A 16,398-nucleotide genomic window follows, 5' to 3' on the forward strand; every position below is an offset into this window, starting at 1 on the left:
CTTAAGGCAAAGGTTTTCTCTCAGGTTGGGCACATCTGGGCTAGCAAAGACAATATCTCATTTGTGTGTTGCTGAGAAAGTGGTTTGACTAGGCATGGTTCAGCTAACTCAGGACTCATATGGATGGGTTTCTCCTGTTGCCAAGGAAAATGTAAGAGACCCATTTCTCCTCTGTCCTGGGATGGGAAGGCCATCGCCTCCACCAAGATTTTTATGGAGGGCAAATCATCTTCCCTTTCCACACTTAGATAGGAGCGCCCCTTCCTTGTAATTCTGGAAGCCTTAACTCTGGGTTGCAAACTCAAATGCATGGGGTGGCTATGGGAGGTAGCATAATAAAAATGGCTAACATGTATTGAGTACTTACTGTATACCTGGCACTGTTCTAAGTGCTTTATAAATAATAACACATTTAGTCCTCGCAAAAATTCTATGAGGTAATTTTATACTCATTTTATAGACTAGGAATCTGGGACTAGGAATCTGAGGCACAGAGGGGTTAAATAGCTTTGGATTTGAATCTAAAGCCAGAACTGTTCACCACCACCTCCTATTGCCCTCAAGGCAATTAGCAGTCCAGTCATAATGATGCAAAGCTCCTACTGTGTGTGTGCTTGTGGCTTTGCGAAAAGTTGGCATTTCCATGATTTCGTTCGGAAGAAATGGCACAAGTGGGATTCAAACTGGTCCCTGAGTCCCTGCGCTCAGTTTCTACCCTACACTATTTCTCATGGATAAATCCGATTGGAGAACAACATTACTCATTTCAATAAAGAAACAGACTCACGTTTCCTGAAATTCTCTTTCCTCTGTTCCTTCCCCATGTCGCTCATTCCTCAGGTTGCCATGGAGTCTCGGCTCCCTCCTCCAATGACATCATCAAGCTGGCTGAAGCCAACGCCTGCTGGGCCCCCGAAGGCCTGCTCTGCCTGGGGGAGGATGCGTTCCTCAGGAGCGTGGAGCTGCTGGGGGCCGTCAGGAGCTTCAGCCCAGCTCAGCTGAGGACCCTGAAGGAGAAGGCAGTACAGGTGAAGCCCATCTCAGGGAGGAAGCACTCACAGAGGGAAACCCAACACAGGGTCCCAGCCCTGCTGCGCACAGACCCCTGTCTTTCACTTTCACTTGGGTCATCTTGTTGAAATCTCACTGCATCAGTTCAGAGCCATAGTTGTGATCTCCACACCGGAGAGATTTCTAGCTCCTCCCTCCTAGGGCTCTGGCCGGGAATGAGATGTGTCTTGGCATCTGAGGTAGGCTCAGTAAATCAAATTCCGTGGTGCCTCTGACTGAGGTGGTTTCCAGGAACTGTGCCTTTTCTTTCTTCACTCGGAGAACCCCACTGCTGCTTGCAGGAGGTTTTCTCCTGCAACCTGTTGCAAATTCACCTGAAAACAGAGCAGAAAGGAATAAAAAGATGACTAGAAGTCATTTGCCATCGTTATAAAGATCGCTTGTTTCAGCTATTAGGATGGCTGTGGACTGTATAGTTACCCTCGTGGGGTTAAGACATTAAGTTCCTTAAAATGACAACTCTATTTTTTTATATGAGTCATCCAAGTTTATTGTAGAAAAGTCAGAAAATAATAAAGAAGAAAATCAGTCATAATCTTTTACCCAGAGGTAAGCGCTTGTTAATATTTTGGTACGTTCATCTGAAGCTTCCCAGACTTCTGTGTATGTGTGTAAAATATATTTATATATTTCATACATACGTATATATGCTACAAAATATAGCATCACAGTCACCTACTATTCAATAGCTTGCTGTTCACACCAACAGTGTATAGTGCATATTTTTATATATCAGAAATATAAATCTATATCAGTATTTTAAATAGCTATATAATACTTTATGGCTGGTTTTTATTTATTTATTTAACCAGTTGGTAGACTTTTAGATTGTTTATTTTTTTAAGCCCTCAAGGTGCATATTTATACATATTTCTTTGGCCACTTGTCTTATTATTCACTTAGGCTAGATTCCCAGAGATGGAATTTCTGAGTCAAAGAGTTTAAATATTTTAAAAGCTTTTGATGCATGTAGCCAGATTCCCCTCTAAAAAGCATGTACCAATGTACATTCTCAACACCAGCAAATGGGGGTATCCTGTACCCCATATCTTTCCAATTCTCTTTACTCCTTGTCCGATGCTCAACCAATTTAGTATTCTTTGATTGTTGTTAACATACATTTCTTTAATTATGCCTGAGACTGAACTTTTCCCATATGTTTATTTCTTCTTTTGTGAATTTCCTGTTCATGTCTTTTGTCTGTTAAAAAAAATAATAGTCTAATCTGGCTTTTTTTCTCCCCTGAAGGTTTGGGACACGCCTTCGTACTGGAGAGAGTACCATCTCGTCTCCCTGGGGCGCATCGTTCTGGCTCTTACTGAGAGCGAGCTTGAGCAGTTGGATCTCAGCTCCATCGACACTGTGGCTTCCCTCAGCCAGCAGACAGAGTGGACCCCAGGACAGGTAAGTAGATGTTGCTGGACCTTTCAAATATTCTACTTCTGTCTTAATTTTGTGTATATTTTCCTTTACGTCCTAGAACATACTTAATAGTATTTATAATAGTAGCTTTAAAAACCTTTCCTGCTAATTCCATCATAATTGTCATTTCTGAGACTCTTTCTGTTAGCTAATTTTCCCCATAGTTATGGGTCATATTTTCTTATTTGCAAGTCTAGTAATCTTGGCGGGCTGATGGGCATTGTACATTTTACATCTTTGAGCACCCACCCAATTTAGTGGTACTCCTTTAAAGAGTATTGGGCTTTGTTCTGCATACACTTAAATCACTTTTAGATCAGTATGATCATTTTGAGGCTTCCCTTTGAGCATTATAAGGGTGAGTCTAGACTGAGCTTTATTCTGTGGTTAATTTATCCCCATCACTGAGACATGATTCTTCTGAGGACTCTATCCAATGCTCCGTGTATTTCAAGACCTCTTCTCTCTGGCTGGTGGGAATGTGAAGTCTTTCCAGCTCCATGTGAGCTCTGAGAATTGTTCAGCCTACGGCTTTCTGATGCCTTTTTTGATATTTATGTGGAGTTTCATTCCTTGCATGTGACCGGCACTCAGCCAGACTTGAGAAGACCTCTCTGCAGATTTCTGGAGCTCTCTCTCTTTCTCCGTGCAGTTTCTTCCTCTCCAGTACTTTGCCCAACGAATTATAGGATCCCTGGCCTCTCTCAACTTGGATCTCTGTATCCTCAACTCAGCCTGACCGCTGGGCTTTTTTGGGTTCCCTTTCCTGCTCCATAGCCTGCAAGCTGCCTCTGGGCAGAGAGCAAGGGCAATTGTGGCGCTCACCTGATTTGTCTTCCTTCTCCCAGGATTATAGGCCTGTGCTCCCTGCTGTCCAGTGTCTAAATACAGTTGTTTCATATACTTTGTTCACACTTCATGGTGAGAGGGTGATTCCTGTGTCAGTTAATTCTTCACAGGCTAAAGAAGAAGTTCTGTCCAGAATTTAATTGTTTCAGTTGGGAGGGAAGTTAATCCACTGTATTGCTGGAAAGGAGAGTCTTAGTTGCTCCGTGTTAACTTCATTCTCAGGCAGCCCTCCCTCAGCTGTTGTCTTCAGCGCTAGGCTTATATATCATGTAATTAGCAACCCCAGAAAAAAGTGCCCCTTTCTCATTAATTTTTGAAACAGTCCCAGCATTGACTCCAATCATGCAGTTGCCCGGCCCTAAACTATCTGGTCAGGATTAGAATATGTGGGTTGGCCTGGCATACACCAGGGAGTGGAATCCATCTCACCAGGACCATATGTACTGAGGACGGGGAACGTGTGTGTCGTAACGATCCCCAAAGATGTCTACATCCTCATCCCTGGAGCCTGTGACTATGTTACCTTATGTGGCAAAAGGGACTTTGCAGGTGTGATTAGGTTAAGGACCTTGAGATGGGAGGTGATCCTGGTGGGCCCAACGTAATCACAAGGGTCCTTAGAAAGGACCACAGATACAGAAGGCAATGTGACAGTGGAAGCAGAGGGACAAGGGACACACTGAGAGATTTGAAGGTGCAGTGCTGCTGGTTTTGAAGATGGAAGATGGGACTCTGAGTCAAGGAATTCAGGCAGACTCTAGAAGCTAAAACAGGCAGGGAAATGAATTCTCTCTAGAGCCTCCAGAACGAACACATCTTGCTGACCCATTTTAGGACTTGAGACCCCCCAGAACTGTAAAAGAATATATCCGTGTTGTTTCAGGCCACTAAGTTTGTGGTAATTTGTTACAGCAGCAAGAGGAAATGAGCACGGGTGGTTCAGCAAAAGAAAAGCATGGTGTTGTCAAAGGGAGAGTGGACGCTGGGCAAGCAAAACCAAGGCATGGCCCCTACTCTCATGAGCTTTTTGTGATCAGGATTGCCATGTCACGTGACTCTGGGTGGTACCATTCAAAGAGAACATGGTGTGAATTGTGCCCCCCTGGAGTTAGGTAACATGGAGGTCCTGGCCATAAGGATTAAGTGAGTTAATACATGTTAAATATGGTGAACAATGCCTACGACATAGTAGTCAACAAAAATTAGTTGTCTTCATCAGCATATTGTCATTGTCACACTCCCTCTCTGGTAGTTTAACACCTTCCTCATTTGCAAGGTGAGGGGGTTGGACCCCCAAGTCTGCAGTTCCTTCTACTCTGACGTTCTACAGTCCTGGGGTTCCGTGACACTAAAACTGGTTTTGACTGGTTTGAGAAGTACCACATCACATTTCCAATGTTAAAGTCATTCTGTTCGCAGTCTGGGAGAAAACAGAAGAATATATCCAACTTAGAAACCAGAGTATCTCTTTCCCTTTTTACCAGTTTTCAGTTCCCATGGATGGCAGTGAGATTTATCAATATGTTTGAAGAGGATATGGAAATCAACATTTGCAAATATCATTTGCAGTCAGTTCCTCAACTTTAGCTCCCGATCAAACGCTTCAATGCGTGTTTCTAGATTAATAGTCAGACCTGGCGGAACTACATTAACAGATAGTTCAGCTTAAAAACCAATATAAAGGGAAAAAAAAACTATTATAGAAGCCAGAGGGATGAACAGAGAGATTGAAATCTTACAGCTATTCACTTTTCAGTGGTTAATATTGCCTAAAAGTGCTGGTATTAATTGTCTTGGAATCATTACAGATACAGTGCTCCAGTCACTCAAGGAAATACATTGTAGCTTATCACCGTGCAGGCCGAGCTTGCATTTTCCAGGTTCCAGTCGCAAGGACAAGTTAATATCACATCTTCAAAGTAATTTTATTTGAATTGTATTTCTGCACTTTCATTTGAAAATGGGCATGCCTGATGGTTGGGGGGCACAGATTGCTGTGAGTCAATGAATGAAACCTGATTATGAAGACTTAATAAAAGCTAACTTGAATCTCCATCTTTCCTTCATCCCCAAACATCTTCACTGGCTCTGAAGTCAGACTGCCCAGGTTGTAATCCTAGAACCATTATCTACTAGCTGTGTAACCTTGGCATAGTTACTTAACCTCTCTGTGCCTCAGTTTCCTCATCTGTGAAATAGAGATAATATTAATATTTACTTCCTAGGGTTGTTGTGAGGATTAGATGAGATAGTATGTGTAAATGGTCAAAACAGTGTTGGCATACAGTAAGCATTCAATAAATATTAGCTATTATTACTTTGGATGCACATTGCCATTCAAAGACATTTAAATCTAAACGTTGTGTTCCTGAAATTCACTTACAGTACCTGTGAGCTTTGTAATCATTGAGGGGAAACTTCATGAAGACACTGACCAGTCCAATTTGCAGAGACGTGGGAAATCTCTCTGAAGCCAGTCCATCACATGACGGCAATAATCTGATGCCATTTCGAAGGAGTATATGTTGCCTACAGCTTCTGTAGCTCACTCACTCAGTACTTATTATTCCCAAAGTACTCTAACATGGGCTAGGCATTGTATCAGGTACTAGGGATGCAGGAGTGAACTAGCTGGCTATGGTCTTTGTCTTTGGAGATTCTACTGGGTGATACAGACGAAAAGTTGAGTGATCAAGGTGAAACATTTAATAAATTTTGATAAGTGATAAGCAGAAAATGGACAAGGTGCTCATGGAAATAGTGGGGAGGGAAGCTACTTGGGATGGGGGAATCCAGGAAGTCTTCTCTGAGCAGGTAGCATTTAAACAGACCTGAGGGATAGAGAGACAACAGCCACGTGAAAAGTGGAATCCCATTTCAGCGTTTCGCAATCTTTGCCTATACTTTTTCTTAATGCTGGAGTGATCTATAGTGTGTGATGGGATGGGAGATTAAAGGGAGATGGGAAGATTCACTGTATCCCTGTGACCCTCACTTCCATTCAGGAGATGTTCGTCCTTGGAGGTCTCCTCCCCATCTTTGCCTTGTGAGCTCTGGCCCTTTTGTAATCTTCTGCGTCTGCCTCCATGAGCCCTGAGGAGCCAGACAATTATACAGCTCATCTTCAAGAGATTGACTTGGGTCCTTCCTCAGATTCAACATATCTGGATCAAATTAATCAGGGTTAATCCAGTTACAAGTGACAGAAAACCCAACTCAAAGTGGCTTGAACAAGAATGGAATTGACTCCCATAACTGAGAAGGTCAAGGGTGGAATTAAGGTATGGCTGGATCCAGGGGCTTCAACACTACTGTCAGGAATCCATCTCACACCAATTTTTTTTTTTTTTTCCTGCGGTACGCGGGCCTCTCACTGTTGTGGCCTCTCCCGTTGTGGAGCACAGGCTCCGGACGCGCAGGCTCAGTGGCCGTGGCTCACGGGCCCAGGCGCTCCGCGGCATGTGGGATCTTCCTGGACCAGGGCATCCTGCATCAGCAGGCGGACTCTCAACCACTGCACCACCAGGGAAGCCCATCACACCAATTTTTGACCCTGCTTTCCTTTACGTGGGCTTTGTTCAGAGGCAGTTTCTTTCTTTCTTTTCTTTTTTTTTAAAATAAATTTATTTATTTATTTTATTTTTGGCTGCATTGGGTCTTAGTTGCTGTGCGTAGGCTTTCTCTAGTTGCAGTGAGTGGGGGCTGCTCTTCGTTGCGGTGCACGGGCTTCTCATTGTGGTGGCTTCTCTTCTTGCGGAGCACGGGCTCTAGGCGCACGGGCTTCAGTAGTTGTGGCACGCGGGCTCAGTAGTTGTGGCGCATAGGCTTAGTTGCTCCATGGCATGTGGGATCTTCCCAGACCAGGGATTGAACCCACGTCCCCTGCATTAGCAGGCAGATTCTTAACCACTGCACCACCAGGGAAGTCCCCAGAGGCAGTTTCTTTCCATGTGTTGAGTTCTAGCAGATTCAGGTGTTTGTCCTTCCAAGGTCCAGTCCACAATAAAGAAAGCTCTTCTCTTCTAATTGCTCCAACCAAAGTCCTGGTTGGTTTTGACTGGATCACATGCCTAATGTAGAACCAGTCACTGCAGCCAGGCTAAGAGACAAACTGACTGGCCAGGACTAGGCCATAGCATCACCTTTGGAACTCAGAATGCAGTTAGCTCCAATTGAACCACATGAAGTGAGAGAGTAGGAGGTCTGGCTCTCCAGGGCAGGTCATGAATAATCAATGGTCACTATACTAAAATTACAGGGACCCTACACTACACATCAGCTCCTAAAGCAAAGCTCATTGAAGAGATTCCTGTGTGGTTTTTTTAATGCCAAAGGATTTAACGTACTACTCCCTGGAATTGAAGAGTGAGAGGCAAACCTATTTCAGGGTAGATTTCACGAAGGTAACATTTGACTTGAACTCCCAAATAAAAGGATGGTCGGATTTTAACAGTTGGGAATGCAGGAGGGGCATTTCAGATGGAGGCGCTGACTTGAGTAAAGGTGCAAAGGCAGAAAATTACAAGGTCAGAAAGTTGTGACAACTGTTGCTGGAAAAGTCTGGATCCTGATGCAGAAGAACTTAAATGACCAAACTATGTGAAGGTCATGAGTGATGAAGGGAATAGCCAGCAGACACAGACACAAGGTATAGGTGTCTTTAATACTGGTGAAGGATACAAGAGCTTCACGGCCTAAAGATGCCTCCATAGATCAGGGGACATACTCCGTAGAAGCAGGACCTTCAGGAGGCTAACCTGGATGAGCGGCTGGGATGATTTGGAGTGGGGAGTGTGTTCGGAGGAGTAGGGCGGGCGATCAGTCAGGAGGCTGGCTCCGTTATCCCCTCAGACCTTGGGGTCTTGGTCATCCCTGGATAGTTCATTTCCTATCCTCCCACATTTTTATAGGCTAAATCCATTCTGCAAGGGTTCCTGGAGGATTCAGGCTATAGTGTCCAGGATCTGAAGAGCTTCCACTTAGTAGGACTTGGTGCCACCCTGTGTGCCATGAACATCACCGAAATCTCACTTATAAAGATCTCAGAATTCAGGTAACCAAAACACTAGTGTGCAAAATAGCAAATGATTGATTGGTTCGTTCGTTCATTCATTCAGCAAGATGTTCTCTGCTTCCTCATGCTTTGCAACTTTTCTGGGCTAAAATAGGGAGTGAGATTAGCTGGATCATTTTTTGGTGCTGAAACCTTCTGCATATCTTTTTTTGGCCGGAGCGTCTCCCAGGCTCACACTACATCCTCCCTCACAACCAGGGTGGTGGTGGCCAGAATTGGGACCCTGGTCTGCAGCACCCGCGTCTTGGCAGAGTTTAAGAGGAAGGCAGAAGTTGTGTTTGGGGGGCCCACCGAGTGGTCCAGCTCTGTCCTGCAGGAGCTTGGGACCATTGCAGGTAAGAGACACCTTGAGTATGCCTTTCTCTCCCTTTCCAACCTTAAATCTGGGGACAGAAACAAACAAAATAATGAAAGAATCAGGACAGAAATAAAGATGCAGACGTAGAGAATGGACTGGAGGACACAGGGTGGGGGGAAGGGTAAGCTGGGACGAAGTGAGAGAGTGGCATGGACATATATACACTACCAAATGTAAAACAGATCACTAGTGGGAAGCAGCCACATAGCACAGGGAGATCAGCTCGGTGCTTTGTGATCACCTAGAGGGGTGGGATAGGGAGGGTGGGAGGGAGACGCAAGAGGGAGGAGATATGGGGTTATATGTATATGTATAACTGATTCACTTAGTTATACAGCAGAAACTAACACAACATTGTAAAGCAATTATACTCGAATAAAGATGTTAAAAAATAAAGGTTAAATAATATAGTGTTGAAAAAAAAAAAGAATCCTTGACCACGTGTAGTGACTATCTATAGAGTTATGGTAGAACCTAGATTTCATGACTTCAAGTTGCAGAGGGTGGGGTCTGCAAGTCTGCTTTTTAAACAAGCTCTCTTGGTAATTTTTGTTAGCTAAAGTGGTTTAGAATGTTATTTAATTGGCTCCAAAATAGATTTATACACAATTTGAAATTTGTGTAAAGTGAAGCTCCTTCTGGGCGTACATCTCCTTGTAGGAGACCAATCAGGGTTAACGTGACCCACATTTTTTTTCCTGAGTTGATTAAGGAACCTGATTCCCCAGTGTGATTCTCAGGGACTTTTGTAAGGAAAGATGTTTGCCTAGAACACGCAGATCTGTACATTATGCAGCACCATTAATAAAACAAATGGAGTTCTGATGGCTTGAACTAAACCCTCATGATTCCTTTTTCTCCCCAGCTGGATTAAGTAAGGAAGAGCTCCGAATGCTTGACAAGGATTTGATGCCATATTTCCAGCCATCAGCAATCAGATGCCTTCCTGATGAGATATTCAAAGTAGGTACTCAGTTCCTCAAGGAGAATGGGAGCTTGACCCTATTTCAAATCACACAGGGAGGCAGATGGTGGGCCTTGGAGTCTAGGGACCTGCAACCAGCCTTCTGCTAATAGGGCCAGAGGAGAGCTGTGTGCCAACAGCGGATGGATCACAAGATAATTTTAGGTGTTTTTGTTTTTTTAAGTATTTTTTTCTTCAATTTAAATTTATCTTTTAATTGTATCTATTTTTACGGTTTCCTGCTCTTCGTAGCCACTGGTACTGATTTTCTATTTATGATGGTGTGACAGGTGCATATTCCCTTATCCAAAACACTTGGGGGCATATATATATTTCAGAATTTGGAATTTTCCAGATTTTAGGAAGATCACTCTGTGATCTACAGTATTGTAACTTAATACCTTCAGCAGTGTCTGGGGAAGCACCTTGTAAGCCAATGCATTAATATTTCTGTGAAGAAATCTGTGACAGATCGCACTAATTGGAATAAGTAGAGACTATAAATGGTCTCACATCAATTTAGATCAGATTTTGCTGGCAAATAAGTTTGTCTTAAACGTTGGAAAAAACTTTGTTTTCTGACTTTTTTGGACTTCAGAATTGCAGATGAGGGATAACATTTCCTGTATAACATTTCCTTTTAAAATAAAATTAAGTAAAATATTTTAATTGATTTTAAGAAAAGTGTTAAGGAAGCCACAGTAGGACAGGTGACAAACAGCTATGGAAAAAATTGAGAGGGTTGAATTGGATCAACTGAGGTTAGGGAAGCAGGGTATCCAGTGAGAGGTCCTTCCTTCCTGTCCATGTACAAGATTAGGAGAGGGTTTGGTGGGGACAGTCTGCTCTGATGTGGAGTGACGCTGGTGTTCTTGCCCGCTGTGTAACTTGGAAACACATTCTGTCCATAAAAACTGGATAAGGCACACCCAGGAGGCTAGACAAACTCCCATGATGCAACATCATTGGTTCATTTTAATAAAGAGAGCGGACCTTGAACCGCTTCAGCACCCGGGACAGTTCCCAGCACAGAACAGGTGTGATAGCTGTTTAGGGGAAATAAGTCAGTCAGAGTCCTTAATGCCATTGAGCTTCTCCTCTGGGGGCTCTGCACGGGGTAGGCAGCTTGGTTCTTGATGCTGGTACTGTTGCTGAGCACTTTCTCCTGGTCTTGTTTGGAATGCAGTCTGTAGCTTACCTACTCCAAAAATTCCTAGTGGTCACTTACATTGTGGTAGGCTCCAGCCTAGGCACTAGGATGTAGGCTCCAGGCTGGTGCACCTAGGATGCACTGGTGAAGGGGTATAACACAGTGCCCTCAGGGGCTTGAACAGTAACATAAGGGAGTGCAGTGGCCAGGGTAGGGACTGAAGTGAACTGGAGAGCCCTGTCTAAATCTGGGGAAGCTGCTTCTCATCTCTGGCACATTGATGCAGTGTGACAATGTGGGCCAAGTATTGCTGGATCTTCCTTTTTTATCAGAATTCAGAAATCTCATTTTCATGTGAAATCTCCTGATAATTAAATGTTGGCAACCACTTTGAATCCATATTTTAAAACACAGTGCAATAGGCCTAGAGATTCAATCTGGCCTGTGGGTTGCAAGCAGCAACATTGGAAAAATAGATAATTTTTATAATGCAGACTCTATATTAATGGTAGATATAAGGTGTAAGCCAGAAGAGCATGTCCTCTGTGTGTGTGTGTGTGTGTGTGTGTGTGTGCATGTGTGTGTGTGTTTGTGGTGGGGGGGAGGTGATGCTGAATTTTGCAGGACGGGTTAGCTAGGTGGAGAGGGAGGAACAGTGTTCCAGCAGAAGGAAGTGCTGCCTTCTGGGGCTGCAGACATGGACCTCCGTTCTCCAGGAGTGAAGTGTGCCAGCGCAGAGGACGCTGCAGAGGTGGGCAGGACCCAGAGCTTGAAGCGCTCGTTACCATGTTCAGGAGCTTGAGCTGTGGCCTGGAGAGGTGGCAGGGAAGGGTTCTAAGCAGGGGCATGACATGATTCCAGAGAAGCATCAACCTGGACGGGAAAGAAGAAGGTGAAGGAGAGAAGAAGATGGGGTGAAGGAGCAGAACCCCCTTGCTCAGAATCTATGGGGCCCTTAGAAAATAAGCAGGATGACTTTAGAGGCCCCTGCCATCCCATCTCATTCCACACCTACTGGAACTAGTCACCAAGTCCTCTCTAGGATGGAAGCGACTTCAGAAAACATCTTGTTCAGGGCCTTCAGAGGACTTCTGCTCTCCGCAGAATTTCCCATTTCCGGTGTCCATGGCAGACATCACTAATGGATTACTGTACTTTCCCTTCGCTGAGCCCTCACAGGACTCAGCAGCAAGGGTTAGAATCACTTAGAAGACGAGTTATCTGTGCCATCCCACATCTAGTCCAAAAGCCCAGAGAGGCTATGAAACTTGCCCAAGGTCACACAGCTGTTATGTGACAGAGCCGGGACACAGATTCAGGTCTTTGCCTTTTAGGTGTGTGTTTTCTCCTCCACATCAGTGTTTCTCAGGTGGGGGACTTGAAGCATTGGGGGTGGGGTGGGGTGGAACCTCGCACTGCATTAAACAACACTGTCACCTTTTCACCTCTCCTTTACTACTGATTACTTGGAGGAGGAAGTCTCGATTTGGAGCTAAAATGTATTTAACACCTCTATAACACTTTTTTTTCTGTTTTTAAAGAGGCCTCAGGTTCAGACATCGTTGGCCAACACATAGAGCTACAATTCAACAGTGTCGTTTTATTTATTATGGCATATTTTAAATGAGTACTTATTGCGAGTCATTCCAATTTTCCACTTTTGGAAATTTCCATTAAATTTTTTTCATTTTAAAATAAGTTTATTTTAGTAGTGAAAGAGTGATCTGATTTTAAGTAAAAATCCTAAAGAGGAGCACATGGGTACGACGAAGGTGTGCGGGTGCTGGGCGGATGGCCGAGATTTGCGAAAGCCGCGGAGGGGCGCCTCTGAGGGCGCTGCCCCCTCTCCCCTGCAGGAGCTGTCCGCGGAGCAGATCGCCTTCTTGGGCCCGGAAAACGCCGCGGCCGTGACCCCAGCCCAGCGCCGGCAGCTCAGCATGTTGCAGCTGCAGAGCCTCCAGCAGGCGCTAGATGGCGCCAAGACACGCTCCTGGCTGGACGCGCCTCCGAGCGCCAGCCCCACCCGGACCCCCGCCTCTCTTTCTCCTCCAGGTGAGCCGGACAGACCCAGCCCGGTCCCCGACTCCTAATCCCTTTCCTAGTCCCTTGGTCCGCCCTGCCAGACCCGGGGCAGCGGGAAGGTTCCTAAAATTCAGGGTGGGCTCTCTGACAGTCCTTGGAGATCCTGCATTCCCAGAAAAATCCAAAGGCCCTACCGAGCACATGTGAATGATTCTCAACTCCAGAGCACCTTAAAATCACGGGGGAGCCTTTTTTAAAAAACTTATTTATTTTTGGCTGCGTTGGGTCTTCGTTGTTGCGCGCGGGCTTTCTCTGGTTGCGGCGAGCGGGGCTACTCTTTGTTGCAGTGCTCAGGCTTCTCATTGCGGTGGCTTCTCTTGTTGCGGAGCACGGGCTCTAGGCGTGCGGGCTTCAGTAGTTGTGGCACGTGGGCTCAGTAGTTGTGGCTCGCGGGCTCTACAGCGCGGGCTTCAGTAGTTGTGGCGCACAGGCTTAAGTTGCTCCGCTGCCTGTGGGGTCTTCCCGGACCAGGGCTCAAACCCATGTGCCCTGCATTGGCAGGCAGATTCTTAACCACTGCGCCACCAGGGAAGCCCCACCGGGGAGCTTTGAAATACTGCCAGTCCCGTGGACCCCACCCAGAACCCACTGAATCAGAATTTCTTAGGACTTAAGTCCTGTCAGTGGTTCCTTTACTCCTCCCTCCTCACCGTCCAGTATTAATTAATAAATTCAATTGACATATACTGGGCACCTGGTAATACTATGTGCCAAGCCTGCGGTAGGAGCAGGGAATACAGAGGTGAGTAAGGCAGGTAAGGCTCTCTCATAAATAAAGAAGATTTCAAATCTGGTAAGACCAGGGGAGGAAAGCAGCAGAAGGTGGTGGTGGTGACTAAGGGCTGAGCTGAGACAGAGGGGCCGGGGGTGTGGCTTTCCTTCCTGTCTTTCCTCCCTGCCTGTCTTACTCTCCCCCTCCCCTCACTCTCCCACTTCTCACCGCCTTTGGACTAAGCTGGTGCTGGGCTCTGGGGAGGCAACTGTGAACCAGCCAGGCGTGTCCTCTGTCCTCTCTGAACTCCCAGTCCAGCATGGGGGTGAGGGAAACTGCTGCTCCCTGGCGACCATGAGGCAGTACAAGGAGTGCTGTGAGGGGGGGACGCAGGCCCCCAGGGAATGCTCGGGAGAAGCAGCTACCTAGGCTTGGGAAAGCGGGGAGCGGCCATGGAAACCTCCAGAAGACAGTGATTCCTAAGCTGCAGACCAAGAGAAGAGAAGATGGACCCAGCCAGGTGGAGAGTGTCCCAGGTAGAGGGAAGAGTGAGTGCAAAATCCAGAGAGACAAGCTTCGTTGTCTCCAGGTCTGCCCCCGCCTCCCTTGGGGATAGCAAATTGGGGGATTCCCAATTTCTGCAGCCACAAGTGGCCAGACATAGCACCTGCAAACCAGAGCCACTTACTATCATCTTAAAGCCTTTTCATTGAAATATAATATGCATACATTCAAAAGTTATTTTAAAATGTTACAGTGTTTTGTGTATGTTATATAACGCACACAATAGGCAATGCACCTGGTTTAAAACACAAAAGGTCTGAAAAGGTGTGCAGTGAGCTATCTCCCCCATCCCCTGTTCCTTAGTCGCCCAGCTCCCCTCCCCAGAGGCAACCAATGTCACCAGCTTGTGTATCTGTCCAGAGATACTCTACGCATATCCATAGTTTATCCCTGCACTTTTACAAAACTTGTTATACACTTTGTTCTGTGCCTGGCATTTTTCACCTGACAGTGTACCTCGGAGGTAGCTTCATATCCGTACCTAGGAGCCGTGCGATTGTTGTTTCTCTGGCTACGGCATAACTGTAGTTAACTAGATCTCTGTAGATGACAATTCAGTTGTTTCTATTTTTATATTGTTACGAGCAGTGCTGCGGCGGATGACCTTATATACTTTGCATCTGTTCAAGTATATCTGCGGGGTAAACTCTTCCACGTGGGATTGCTGGGTCAGAGGGTTTGGGCATGTGTAATTTTGATGGATGCTCGCCAGGCAGGAGAAGCCTAGATTCCTTCCCCTTCCTTTCACCCCACAGGCCTGAGCTGGGGCTGGCAGCTGGGTGAACCCTTCCAGTGGGCCAGGCACTTAATCTCTCGTTTCGTAAATTTGCTTCATCATCCGAATCATCTGGGAGTGATACTTAAAATTCCAAATCCCTGGGCCTGGTACCAGACTTGCCGGATCAGAGCTTGCCCGGGGAGGATCCCAGAATTTGCGTTTTTTGCATTCTCCCCAGGTGACTCTTATGATTAAGGCAGCTCTGGTAGTCGCTGATTCACACAGTCTCATTTAATTCGCCTTTCCGTCCCTTGCAATTTGGGGTCATTATTCCTGTTTAGGAGTTGAGCAAACCAAGGTTGGGCGAGATCTAGTGAGTGGTTCAGGGAGAGGCACAGGGAGCTGGCGTGGTGTGTCCACCCTCCGCGGGCTGCTGAGACCTCCTGTGCACTCTTGTCTTGTCTTGTTTCCTTTTAGGAGCCTGGGTCTCCCAGCGTCTTGGGCTGGGCTGCCCTCTGCTGGTCCTGATGCCCAGGCTCGTGTGGTGAGCGGCATTTGTGCATTGCCCTGGGGCCCAGGCAGCCGCCCAGGGCACGTGGAGACCGAGGGCGCTGCAGACGGTGGGAGTCCCGCACCCCGACTCAGAGCCTCAGTGGGGGCAGGGAGACTCCGGGGCCTTGGCATTGAAGAAGCACTAAAAGGAAGAATAATTGTTGAAAATGCTCTCGCACGTTCTTAACCTGGCTCGTGTCCTCAGCCGGGAGGCATTCTCTGCCTCATTTCAGTCTCCCTAGTTTTCCAGCTTGGAGACAGAGAAGCTGGGGAGGGAGGGGTGTTTCCTGTCAAAGCATGAAGACCTTGGTACAAGTCACTGCCCTCCCTCCAGAGGGAGATGCCGGAGAGCAGTGGGTGCAGGCAAAGGCGCCGTTTTTGCCAGGGCCTGATATGGCTTCAATTCTGGCTTAATTTCCCCTCCTTGGAGCTATGGGCTGCGTTGGATTTCTCCTTCTTGGATACTTCGCAGAGCTGAAATAAATGAATCCCGCAACAGACGCCAATACTCCTGCCTGATTGCTGGGACTAATTGATGTTTTGGTGGGCATGGCATTGCTTGGAAATTAAAACAGTTAACATGGCTCAACGTTGAATCAATTTTAACATACATTTTCCAGATGCCTTCCATTTCCTTGGGAGGCGGCTGAGTGAATGGCTGTGAAATTATCGGTGAAACTTTCAAAATATTCCTTTCTTGATGGAGGTGGTGGCTCTTCTTCTTGCTCTAGGCTTTGGGGATGGGTTGAAATCAGAGAAAATAAACTGTGTAAGCCAGTCACTCCTGTGAATTTGGCACAGCAGAACAAACGCACCCTCTGGCCCAATCCTTTTGGAGGCTGGGATGGAGTTACTTCTGGAAATTCGCAGGACGCTCTTGGC

At 46.2% G+C, this 16,398-nt stretch overlaps 1 protein-coding gene across 1 annotated transcript in view; it reads left to right on the top strand.

Annotated features, from left to right (window-relative positions):
- The window catches only part of OTOA (otoancorin), a 71,146-nt gene extending 55,129 nt beyond the window's left edge, over positions 1-16,017 (top strand). The window contains exons 23-29 of the mRNA XM_004268569.3: positions 841-1,028; positions 2,320-2,475; positions 8,253-8,395; positions 8,615-8,751; positions 9,640-9,737; positions 12,745-12,940; positions 15,442-16,017. Coding sequence (XP_004268617.1) covers positions 841-1,028; positions 2,320-2,475; positions 8,253-8,395; positions 8,615-8,751; positions 9,640-9,737; positions 12,745-12,940; positions 15,442-15,512 — 989 coding nt within the window. The 3' untranslated portion in view covers positions 15,513-16,017. The remainder of the gene's footprint in view (positions 1-840; positions 1,029-2,319; positions 2,476-8,252; positions 8,396-8,614; positions 8,752-9,639; positions 9,738-12,744; positions 12,941-15,441) is intronic.
- The last annotated feature ends 381 nt before the right edge of the window (positions 16,018-16,398 follow it).

This window comes from Orcinus orca, chromosome 16, assembly GCF_937001465.1.
Source record: "Orcinus orca chromosome 16, mOrcOrc1.1, whole genome shotgun sequence".
Lineage (NCBI taxonomy): Eukaryota > Metazoa > Chordata > Mammalia > Artiodactyla > Delphinidae > Orcinus > Orcinus orca.